At 41.3% G+C, this 12,578-nt stretch overlaps 1 protein-coding gene across 1 annotated transcript; it reads left to right on the top strand.

Annotated features, from left to right (window-relative positions):
• The first annotated feature begins 202 nt into the window (after window positions 1-202).
• On the top strand, window positions 203-12,470 carry IRAK1BP1 (interleukin 1 receptor associated kinase 1 binding protein 1). The gene is made up of 4 exons (XM_071444374.1): window positions 203-581; window positions 7,113-7,178; window positions 11,017-11,147; window positions 12,150-12,470. The coding sequence occupies exons 1-4, from the start codon at window positions 315-317 to the stop codon at window positions 12,418-12,420; spliced, it is 735 nt and encodes a 244-aa protein (XP_071300475.1). The 5' UTR covers window positions 203-314; the 3' UTR covers window positions 12,421-12,470.
• Window positions 12,471-12,578: the final 108 nt, after the last annotated feature.

The raw sequence follows: 12,578 nt of genomic DNA, 5'->3' as shown, positions 1-12,578 counted from the left end.
ACTTCTTCACAGAAAGGGTGATTATAAATCAGAAGGGAGTGTCCGGGGAGATGGGGGAAGTCACCCGGGAGGTGTTTTAGGAAAGACTGGACGTGCTATTCAGTGCCACGGTTTAACTGGCATGGTGGTGTCGGCCATAGGTTGCACTCGATGATCCCAGACGTCTTTTCCTCCCTTAACGCCGCCGTGAGGACGCCGGTCCCGGCGGGAGCGGGGGCTCCGGGCCCGCGCGGCGGCGGTCGGGAGCGGGCGGGCGCTGTGACGTGGCGCCCCAGGGTTGCCATGGTGCCGTGAGGGCCGCCATAGCCACGGCCATGGCGCCGCCCGCGCCGCCCCCCTCTCGTGTCTTCGCCGAGCTCGACCTGGCCCCGTCCCCGGCCCCGGAGGGACGCGTGGAGGCTGCGGCACTGCCCGGGCGGGAGGTGCATGTGAACGGCAGCGCGGAGCTGAGCGCCCGCCCGGACCGGGCGCGGGTGTCGCTGCGGCTCGGCAGCCGCAAGGAGGCGGCCGTGGCGGCGCGGAGCAGCGTGTCCCGCCGGCTGCAGTACATCGCGCACACCGCCCGCCTGCACGGCATCCCGGTGAGCTCCGCCGCCCGGGACCCGCTGAGGCGCCGGGGCGTCCCCAGGGGGAAGGCGGGGAGGGCAGCAGGCGGGGCAGTTCCCGGTTCCCGGGGCGGCTCCCGGTCCCGTTCCCGGTCCCGTTCCCGGTCCCGCTCGCAGCCGGCGGGGTGCGGTGCCGTCCCGCCGGAGCGGCCCTGAGGAGAAGCGGCCGCGGAGGGCCTTGGTGCCGGCGGGGAGCAGGGGAGTGACGGGTTTGGAGCTCTCGGAGCCTCGGGAACCGCTGGGAAAGCCTGCCTGTCTTTGGAGGGCTGCAGCCATGCCAGCCCCAGCGGAAAAGGTGGAATGTCCCTACCCGGGCTTTCCAACAGGTTGCTTGTTAAGCGTGTGAAAGCCGTCTTGCTTCGAGTCCCACGGTGGTGGAATCGCCGTCCCTGGAGGCATTTTAGGAAAGGCTGGACGTGGGTCTCAGTGCCATGGTCTAGTTGACATGGTGGTGTTCAGTCTAATGGTGCACGCTATGACACCAGAGGCCTTTTCCAACCTAATTCTGTGATTTCTTGGTGTAATACAGCATTCGTCCATGCAGGCGAATGAAACTGATAAAGTTGTACACAGCTGCATAAACTGTACCTGTGTGTGTCAGAGTAACTGTGATGACCAGAGCTTAGCAGCAAGTACATACAGAGCTCTTTCCTCTCTCTCTTTCTTGTTCTACTTAAGTAGAGAGGTTTTGAAAAACTTGGGATATGATCAAGATAGCTGAAGTGACAGAAGCCCCTTGTGGACCCAGAAAGTTTTTTACCACAATGAGTATTTTGGCCTCTGAAAGCAATTTTGCAACAATGAAAAAAGCATAGACTTACCTTTAAAGCTCTGTCCAAACAGTAAATGCTCCATAAGAGTGATGTTGTCCTAACAATTGTGCTGATGATGTTTTTGGATTTCACAGAAGAGTTTTGGACAGTGTTCCACACATAGGGCTCTTAAAAACAGGAAAAAAAAAACCCCTTATCTTTTATGGAATATGCAGTTGTTTTCAAAAGTTACTTCTTATTGAAGTTCCCTAGGAGGTTTGTGCCTTTTGAGTGTATTCACAGCTAAGCTGGGGGGAAAGGGAAATGATCAGGTTTGCTATGAACACCAGATTATTCAATGGAGTAAAAAGGAATTGCAGAAGAGTTTCCTGATACTGCATGATGGTACAGTGCAAGTCAGAGTTAGTAAATGCAAAGTAGGAGAGTCAGTTACTCAGCCTAAACAGTGATGTGCCACAGTGAAATTGCATGTCCACATTTCAGATGCTGCATGCATTTGAAGATAAGTACTGGCACCAGCTTTTCATTTCCCAAACAAAATAGGATTCCATGGGGCTTATTTTGAACTGTTATGCTGTCGCTGTAGCATCTTTACAAATTGTTCAGGAATAAAGAAGGCAGTAAAGAAGACCACTTAGCCCCTGAAAAAGCTCATATTGCAGCTCTGGGACTAGGTGACAAAGAGACATGGAGGCTGCTTTAGGCTAAGTATTGATCATGGCTGGGTGCATGTTTGTCACAGGCAGCATTTGTCATGGGTTCCATTGACATCAGGATGAATCGTTCAGCCAAAACTGGTGTATTTTTGTAAGGGATTACAGGTTAAATGCCTTCAGTGTGTTTTAAGTGAGTTAACAGGAGTTTAAAGTGGTGGATTTTAAGAGGACTGGGAGAAGACAAAGCAATTCAGCATGCATTCATTCCTATTAGTAGAGAAAATGTTAATCTTTGTACCCACCACCATGGTGAGCTATCAGATTATGGGACATTTTTATCCTGACTGTTATTAAATAGTTCTTCAGAGCATGGCTATATTGGAAAAGATAGTTGCAGATATTTACCCTACCGTGAATCTGAACAACTGACTTCCAGTTTTGACTTGATACTGATTGAATTGGGACAGCAGGGAGCATCCAGCATGAGTGACTGGCACACAACAAGAGTAGGCAGGGTGTTAAAGAGGTGAGTGTGCTTTAGAGGGGCTGTGTGCACCACTCCAGGATAGAAAAAAGGATTGCAAACTGAAGTATGACTTGGACAAACAAATGACTTTATTTGGTTTTGTAACAGTCAGGTTCAGAAAAGTAATGTGAGCAGACAAGCAGGGTAGAGAGTGGGCTGTTTTTACAATGTGAGAGTATTCGGTGTCTTATTATAGTTACAATAATTTCACAGTAATCTTTTTCTCTTTTGAAGATGCTGTGTGTTGGAGAATGGAAATGTTCTTTCCACTTAGTTGAGAGACTGTGAAATGCTGCTTGAGTTGTGGGTTTCTCAGTGTTAGCAAAGTGTTAGCTCTAGGGAACTCTGAGAAAAACAACATGAAGTTATTTTTTTTCAGAGTAGTTCCCCACGGTATAATTTTTAGTGCTTTGTTTCATCCAGTTTTAAATCACTCTGCTGCTGGAGCTTTTATTTGCCTTGCAGCTTTTCCACTAACAACTCTCACTGCTGGCAATTTGTTCTTAACTGCGTTTGCTAACTTCACTTGCAGCTAATACCATTCTAGACAACTGTAAAATTAATGTCTCTTCACAGTCTCCATATGGTTCTAGTTGTTGCGAGCTTATCTAAGGCCTCTTTAGAAATCATCTAACTATGCTATATATTTATTTTAATTAATCCACAGAACAATTTTCTTAACCCTTATTGTTGCTATAGTAGGAAGTCTGTGAGATGGGAAGTGCATAACCTTTGCAGCAGCAGGAGCTTGCATTAGCAGCTTCTCAGGAGGCCTGGGGGCAGCACCTGATTTCCATATACATTTACACAGGATTTTAATCAGAAATAGATGCACATAGTGGCATTTATTTATAGAGTGCTGTAAGTATATGCAGCACTTCAGAGCACAGAATGTGGTTTCCCCATTGATTTTACTTTCCCTGCAGCCTTCAAAGCAATCTCCCTTAATCAGCCCAGCTGCTCAAAAGTAACATTTTCTTCTCTTTCTCTAGAAGCAAACAGATTTTATATTTGCCAGCTATGATTTATTTGGGGAGTGGTGTGGAGATGACACTTGTTTTCTTTAATGGCTATATCTAACTGTTGGCATTGGCACCATGTTTAAAATAACAGTGATAATATTTGTTGTACCTGTCAGAGTGTTGTAGAACAAAACAAACCATCTAGCAAAACATATCTGGTAAGCTCTGGGTTAGAGATTGTCTGAACTGGTATACCTCCCTTGGATTTATGTGCAATATTCTTCATATTTCAAAACTTATTCAGGAGTCACAGTTATGGATGCACATCCATACAGTCAGTTAAAAAAGGTTTTAAAGTTTGCTGACTTAGTTGCAAAATCTTCCAATGATAATATATCCCCGACTGAAGGTAAAAACCTGTGTAAGGCATCTCCTTTTTTATATTACTACATATTTAAAAAAATATCTCCAGAGTACCCTGCATTTGCTGAGTACGAATCTGCTTTTTGTCTTTCTTGTAATAACTGTTACATATACCTCCATTATTTCTTCTTTAAGCAGCAGAAACTTTTTCACCATAGGGTTTTGGTTGTCATTCTGTCATCTCATGCCAAATAGACCAGACAAAGTGTGGGGATGAGAGGCTGGAGCACAGCTACCCAATCCCAGAAGGTGCTCACCATCCTTAACTCTCTGGAGACACTGTGGATGAGTGTCAGGAGACAGGAGCGTACATCAAGGCTCTCATTAACCATTTCCATCGTGCCAAGAGCAACAATGCTGTGATCACATGGAAGAAGCTAACTCTTTTGATTGTTCAGATATCTTTCTTTTTGATAATGGAAAGTTATACTGGATATATCAGTTCAAATGTACAAGTAGATTTTAAGAAACACTTTCAAGTGTCACCAGATATTTATTTACAGTTACACATATCTGCATACATTACCCAACATGCATTAGCATACATTCCAAACTATAAATGCTTTCCCTTGCTCAGGGAAAGCAAACAGAAGCTTGGCTTGTGTGTCATAAAAAGGTGTCATAGTTTCGTTAAGTTGTTAGCCTGGAGCAGAACATAATTTTATGTGCAGATGGGCTGTTCTCTTAGTGTATTGTTGCATACTTGTCTCCTTGAAGTATGCTTTTGCTAACTTACCCATTCATTTTTTTTCCTGTTCTCTTCTGGGGAAAAGAGCAGTCATTCCTATAGCCAGCCAGTGTCATGAGGGTGGACACAATGGTCCTGTGACTAAGACATTGTTCAGAAGTAGCAGATTGGAGGAAGGACTATAAAAAGTTGTGTTCAGTTGAAAAGAGTGAAAATATAAAGCAAAGCAATTTCTAGACTTGATATGCTCAATGGGATATCGACTATCTTTTTCATTTTTGTTTATTTTAGAGTGCCTGAAGCAGTGATGTGATGCCACATAAAAAAAATGGCTTTATAAGCAGAAATCACAACCTGATTGTTTATATTGGTTTAATTCTTTTTTGTGATTCTTGGCCCACAGATTTAGAAAATATAGAAAGTTATTCCAGATGTCCAGAATACCTGAAGTGCAGCTTTCCCTAAGTCACAGTGAAAAGTATTTCTTCTGGGGCTATTGCAATCAAATGGGTATTTCCTCAGCCAAAATATTCAGTCTACTATTCAGTAGACATAAACAGTAGGGAATAAAAATTTTTGCTTTTGAAGTAGTCTCAGTCTTGATTCCAGTTTAAAATACTGTTGTCTCCTACCTGTCTTTTCCATATCTTTGTGTGAACACAGTCACAAACAGAAGCGAAGTATCTAACAGAAAATGTATCACAGAAGGCCACCTTGTTATGACTTCAGCAATTATTTCATCCATTTATCTTCAGTAGCATATACAGCTACTGTCACATTTGGTGGGATTAAAATTAGCTGTGAAGGAAATTTTGTAATACGTAGTGCAAAATGATCTTTCACTCCATAATATTGATCTTGCCATAGCACTTGATACCACGGGATGGCAGTGTCCTTAAATACACAGGAACCTTGGGAGGGCACAGCCAAATTCCAAGGCTTGGATCTGCTCAGCAGGAAAGAGAACCTGTTTTTAAAAAGGATTAAGGAGAGGGAACAGGGGAAAACAAATGCATTTTTTCTATGTTTACAGTTAATAGTTGTGTTACAGCACAGCTATTTCTGTAAGATACGAGTTGTAGTAGTTTGTTTTTTCTGTGTGGTAATTTCTATAAGATATGTGAAACCTCTGGGGAAAAATGTTTCTTGGCAATTGTAATTGAATTCTAACATAAATAGTAAGATTTACCCCATCCTGTAAATTAAATGAGCTGTTGGTGCTAGACTGTCTTGATCACTCTAGCAAGCCCCAGCTAGCTACATAAAAGAAAAAATACAGCTTTTATGGACTACTGGCCCTTGCTAATCCTTGCCCTTACTAGAAGAGACTTTCTGAAAATATCTAAAAATAGGACTGTTGTGCTTAAATTTGAGCACTACCAATCAATCATGATACAAATTTTGAAATTTCAGTTTTTTGTAGACTTTTATTCAATGGTAATAAAACCATATAATATTTTTAAAGGAAAATGCTTCTCGTAGTTAATATCATTTGCATAAACTTATGCATGCATGCATGCTACATGGTAAGCTTGAAGACTTGAGCATCTGTAGGAAATACTCTGACACAAAGCATCGTGAATGTCAACATTGAAGAAAATATTTCCTATGCAAATAAATCTAGTAAATAAAACTTCTTGAGTAACTGGAAGGCTGGGTATTTGTTTTACTACACTTCATAGGTGTTACATGCAAAGCTGCAATTAAACTGTAAGCTGTGCTTGTGCTTTTTTTGCTATGGTAGAGTAATTTCACAATAAATTGTTTGTTCAAACTGTTTACTGCAGAGCAAAGTGGGTGAAAGATATGTGGCTGTTAGACCAGTAGCAAGCTGGTCAAATATTCACATGTAACTGCAGTTATTCTGTATCTTCCTGAGTTCAGTACCTTATTTATGTGTCCTACAGGATTTGCTAGTACTCTGTGCAGCCATTATGTTGACCAATGTAGCTGCTGTTGATGCCGAGGCATCACTGGTGGAACAGCCTTTTTTAAGGGTTACCATTATGCCAGAATAATAGCTGTTCAATCTTTGTTCATATGACCTTGCTACAAGCTGCTGCTGCTGCTGCTGCTGCTAAAATATCTTAAAATAGGGGCCTGAAAAGCACTTCTCACATACTAACTTTCTAAAAGCAATTGAAGCTTCTAGATTTCTTGTACCAGGTGAATTTACAGTTACACACTAGTACACACAGCTTCTACCTAGCAGCTACTTTTATGACCTAATTGTTCTCTTCAAGGGAATAGCAGCAAAATCACATTATAGAGCTACTGTATAGTTGACTTAGAATAATTCAAGAAATCTTTAACATCCAGCTAGTTTTTAACTGAAGATATTTGCATGGAAAATTCAAAATTTTTGTTTCAAAGTCATGAGTAATATACCAAAACAGTTCAGCTTTTATAGGACACCATGTAAATACAGCAGATGCTTAATTTCTGTCTTTTAAGGTTATATTCCTCTACTTTGTTTTAGGAAGAAAATATGACTGTAACAGAAGATTTTAGTAGAGTAGAAAATACTTACCAAATGGAAGCAGAGGTATGTATTCAACCTAACCAAAAATAAAAATAAAATTAAAAAGTAAGTGTGTCAAGGACCTATAAAAATTTGCAGACTATCTTTACTCAGACCAAGGAACATAACGGCAGCATAGTCCAAAAAAACTATTTAAGGACTGCAGTTTATAGCAGAGTGCAGCTGCAGTCTTCTGTTGTGTGCTGAACTTGTTTTCTTCTCAGATGAATGTGTGCTTTTTAAATGTTAACTGATGCTACAGACTGTCATATTTGGTTCTGGGGCAGTGTGAGCAAACCAACAATTCTGAACTTTCCTTCACCTATAGCCCTTCCTGCCCTCCGCTTCTTTCAAGGAATTGGTGAGTTCAGAGAGCTGCCCCAGTTAATAACCTTTTTTTTCCCCAGCTCAGCTTTCTTTTTTTTCTTTCATTATTTTAGCTCCTTGAACTGGGAGCAAATGCAAGATCTGCTTAGGCCACAGTTGCAGAGCACCTGGATTTTGGTCTGTTCTGTACAACTCTGCCATCAGCTTGCTCTAAGTAAAGTAAAGGTAATTGTTTCCTGGGTAATTGGCTCAGAATTTTGTAGGTAAAAAGTGCTCTGTGAAATGCAGATATTGTGGGAACAATCCCATTTACTTCAGTATCTGCTAAGGGAAGTACATATTTGCACATTCATGCCATAGTAGGAAATAAATGCTGTGCTTGAAACATTCACTGAGGGAAATTATGTGTGTTCAGCTAATGTATTTTTTAGACCATAAAACTTTAATTACTACCCAGCAAGTTTAGAGATCCTTACAAAGTAAACCTGGAGGCCTGCAATAAAATGATAGCTGGTTTATAGAGCTGTGGTTTAGAGTCCTCTTAAACAAGTTCAGCCTCCTTAGTTTGCTTGCTTTAAGGCATATTCTTATCTAAATAACACCAATAAATACAGAAATGATTGAGAATTTGGAGAACAAAAGTTGGATTTTAAAATGAGCCTTAATATACTTAAATGGTGTGCATTCATGTTCTGAATGACTTCAGCTTCGTTGTGGAGACACATACTACCTTGAGAGCTTAAATCACCATGTTTTTTAGATGACCTGTACTTAAAAATTAATAAACTCCCCATTATTAATTATTATTTGAATTATTGTTTAGGCTACAGACAAGCTTAGGCTTACAACTTCAGTCTTAAAGTGGTAACTTAACCAATTATCTGTCTTCTGCTATTAGTCTTTATACAGCAAGGATTATATGTGAGAGGCTAATTGCTTAGATTTAGTGTTGATTTGTAAGCAGCTTGGACCAGCTGTAATTGCTGTTGCAAAGTTGTGTGGTTGCCTGGGACCCCGGGGGTTGGAACTGGAAGAATCCATGCCCAGTGCTGCTGTTTTGGCTGCCCTGCATGCTGAGGTAGCAGTGTGGCCACTCTTAATGCAGAGATCAGTCTCGCTTCTTCCTTTATGAATATCCTTGTTTCATTAGTGCAGCTTCATAAACCAGTGAGGGTCCATTGACAAGCCTGTTTGCCTACTTTAGCAATATGAATGAATTTAAAACTCACTTCCACTCACTTCTCTGTTAGAGTTTGCCATTATATTTGTGTTATATGTAAAGTCTTGGACATCCTGTTTTACTTGATTCTGTAAACTCTTCATCATTTGTCTCCTGTAAAGAGTTTTTAGATGACTGAAAAATTCCCAGGCGTGTAGCTATTTAAAAGTATAATGAAGAACTCAAGATATTCTTTCAACTGTAAGGAGATAATTTTAATTCATGCTATAACAAAGGAAAATATGCAGAAGAATGAAGTTGTGTATAAGATCACAAAGCTTTATAATATCTTTATCATAATAGTTCATTTATTTCATGCCATGCTCATGGGAGGAAGATGATGTTGGTTTTGTGCATTTCTTGATTTGCTTGCCTCCTTATAAACCATAACTTCTTGCCATTTGCAGCCTTTTCCAAACCTGGGAATGTCTCTAATAGTTTTGCATAGCTTCATGCTACTTTTTCACACTTTTTAACCTTAATAACTGACAAAGTTAAAACATTCATTTGCATTTTAATGTTGAAGTATTCTCTGTAATTGTAAGTGGAATGTATTGGATGTAGCTCTAAATGAAAATTTTGATTTTTTTTTTAGGAGGGGGAAACAGCAAAATCAGCTATTGCTCAGTTGTTTTCTGCTTCTGAGGGTACCTGATCAAGTGCATTTTTTTAACAGTAAAGTTCCTAAGTGCCCAGAAGTGCCCCAGTCTGAGCAATTTATCTCCTGCTTAAGACCCGTAGTTCTGTTTCATCATTTTTTTTTTTGTTTCATCCCTAGAAGGAGCAAATCTTGTAAATGCTGATGGCAATCTGGAAAACACTATGACAGTCCTCATAGTGAGACTTTCTACAAAATACAGCTATGACAGTTTCCTGGCAAAACATCACAGGGGGATGTGTGCTTTTTATATGTATGGAAAGAACTCCCACTGAAGAAAAAATTGTAGGTGTAGCCTCATCTTCAGTCTCTGTTCAATTGACACTGCACCTTTCAGAGCCACTGAACCAGTGCAAGGATCCAAGCCAGGATAAGGTTCAGGTACTACACCAAAAGGCTGTCAAGGGTAACAATATGGGAGCATTAATTACTTTTTACCTTTTTCTGCATATGAAGTAGCTCCCTCCTCCCTCACTGAGAGACTCAGCACTTTGAATTATCTCATAGTGCACAAGGTTAAATCTGTGGTATGCACACAGGAAGCTGCTGCAGTGCTGCTGATGTGCTGCAACTGGGATTTCTGTGTCATATCCCTTCACTGGGGTAGAGTGATGCATGGATTGCAGCAGCCATGGGGGAAACTGTACATCCCACGTGTTGGCAGTAGAATTTTCCTTGCTGCAGGTTTTTTCTTCCACTCCTGTGGAAGCTGTATTACTATGCAAAAAGAAGGGAGTTGAGGATACGAGAGAAGGTGAACCTGACTCATGGTGGGAGCACTGTACTGGAAGTGAAGATGAGGTTTTAGGATTTTTTTTTTAAAAAGTTAGGGATCCAGGATTTCTGGTTCCTGAATGCTGTATCAGCTCAGTGTCATTGCTTCAGCCCTGGCAGCTGTGCTTTGCCACAGAGAAGAGCTGGCTTCTGCCTGGCCAGTTGCTCCCTGGCTGGACTTTCCACCAGGAAAACTGTTGGGCTCTGGATCCCCGGCTGATAGTGATTGCTGCTTCATAGCATTTGGGAAGGACCTCAATTCCTAGTGCATCTTCATTTAATGCTTCTTACAGCCAGAGACTGTTGGGTGTTTAAATTGTTTTTAATCGAAGTCTGAAGTGCCCAGTTCCCCTCTCAGCACTGCAGTGAGTCTGTTCAGACAACACAGGATTTGGAGCCCACTGCAAGCTGAACTTGGCTCGGCTTAGCTTAATCTCATAGCTGAGGTTTCTTTAATCTAATGCTTGGAATTAAAATATTTTTCCTTTGTGCACAATGTTTTCCACATCATTTTGTATGAGCTTCTGCATAATTAACATCTAGCAATCTAAGAAGGGACGAACCAGGATGCATCTAGTCATGTGCACCAGAGCACATGCATTCTTCAGATTGTCTGCGTACCAAGAATTCTGCATTTCCTCTGGAAGGGATTTCTTAATCCTCAGTTTTAAGCTATTTAAGAACTTCTTTCTGTTGCAAACATAATGCTAGTCTCTAGGGCTATATAGAAGTCTTATAACTTCATAAATGTTGGAGTTGTATATAGCACTAGTGTGTTTAGTTACCTCGTAGATGTCTGGCCTTACACTGATTTAAATAAAAGTGTTGAGTCATAGTGGAAAATGAAAATATTACTCATGTGATGTCTGTTCGCTCACTCCCAGGTCTGTATCATATTCAATGATTTTGGAAAAATGCAGAATGTTTGCAATCTACTCATTGAAAAGTTAGGAACCTCTGTTACCATCAGTCCACCTCATTTCTACCATACACCAGAAGCCATAGACACACTTCGGTAAGTTCTCTCACATGCCAAAAGTCTTACAGCCTCAGTTAATATGAATACATAATTTATGCTGTTTGCAGTGGGAGCAAGTAGTTTCCTTCACACCTATTAATATTTATGTTAGAGATTTCAGTATTTGATATAACTTATAAGTTAATGTTGTTCAGCCTGGAAGATAGAATTTGTTCTTGTCCCTGCGCAAAAGCAGAATGTAATAAAAGTTATTTTCCCACTGATTTCCACTGGAGTATAATCTGTTGTGAATCTTAGGTCAACAGAATTTGTCTCTGATTACATCATCATGTGTACATTTCATTTGTATTTATTCATGAGGGTACAAGTGTGTTACCAGGTGTTGATAATTTTAAGTACCTTTGCCAATTCCCATTACTGTTAGCTGACATGATCTGGAAAGAACATGTGTGGCACTTCTCAGCATCAAAATATGCTGCCCTGAAGCTCACAATTTTGATCTGTTTTAAGCATTGACTATTCACAGTCCAGGCTTCTCTCACTAAGTGGGAGGGACAGAAGGAAGTTTAGTCTTGGTTGGGGTTTTGCCTTTTGTAAGAAAAGAACTGCCTGGTCCAAGCAGCAAGCTTAATTAGCTGCTGTTAAAGATTCCAGAGATGCCAAAAGTGAATGTCAGAGGTATCTACAGGAGATGAGGAAATATGGCCAGTGACTTTAAGCAGGTGCTAATATACCTTGCAGCTGAGCCACTGAAATGCCTGGAGCAAGGGTTGAACTCTTGCTTGACTCAGCGTGGATGCCTGCAGCATGCAGGTGTTACAAATGCTTGATCTCATCAGAATTAGTGAGGATGCTGACATTTCCTCCACACATTGTCCCCTCAATACCCAAGCTGTGGCTCAGAAGCTGGGGGAAGGTGATGTGCCTTAGCATCTCTGCAGTTACGAAACCTGCGACGCTAAAAACAAAAAGCTTGGCAGGAGCACTGGTACATCAGTTGAACCTGCTTGTTATTGTGCTGCTGCTTCCACCTCTCAGCCGCCAAGTGTGTGTCACTGCCGTGGGGAACACGCGCCGGAAGGCCCAGGAAGTCTGTCAGCTGTTTGGCCAGGCACTGGGAAAGCCTTTATTGATAAAAGAAGAGGAAACAAAAGAATGGGGAGGCCACATAGACAGTCACCTGTCACTCTCTGCTGATTCACAGACTCTGCAAGAAAGAATCCAGAATGCTACTGCTTATGCATCTTGTAGAGTGTTTGCTGTGTTTGAGATAAAGGGAAAAGAAAACAGGAGAAGCAAATTGCCCTAGAAACCTTCAAATCCTACACATCTTAATAAAATTTTTATGCTTTCTTGTGATTTTTTATGGTTTTTTACTTCATTCTTGTGGTAAGTCTGTCCCCTAAAATTAAGGTTACAGTTAATTCTGAAACTACAGTTCACAGCTGCTTATTTTTTTTCCTGGCC

Source organism: Agelaius tricolor, unplaced genomic scaffold (assembly GCF_023055355.1).
Source record: "Agelaius tricolor isolate 1412-34295 unplaced genomic scaffold, bAgeTri1.0.p SCAF_1, whole genome shotgun sequence".
NCBI lineage: Eukaryota > Metazoa > Chordata > Aves > Passeriformes > Icteridae > Agelaius > Agelaius tricolor.
The sequence above is the reverse complement of the archived record's forward strand: the minus strand, read 5'-3'. Positions and strand labels throughout refer to the sequence as shown.

Excerpts from the sequence above, each read along its gene's own strand:
- IRAK1BP1 (XM_071444374.1), top strand. The coding sequence starts at position 315 with ATGGCGCCGCCCGCGCCGCCCCCCTCTCGTGTCTTCGCCGAGCTCGAC. Across the intron at positions 7,179-11,016 it reads CTTACCAAATGGAAGCAGAG|GTCTGTATCATATTCAATGA; the intron begins GTATGTATTCAA and ends GCTCACTCCCAG. Across the intron at positions 11,148-12,149 it reads GAAGCCATAGACACACTTCG|CCGCCAAGTGTGTGTCACTG; the intron begins GTAAGTTCTCTC and ends TCCACCTCTCAG.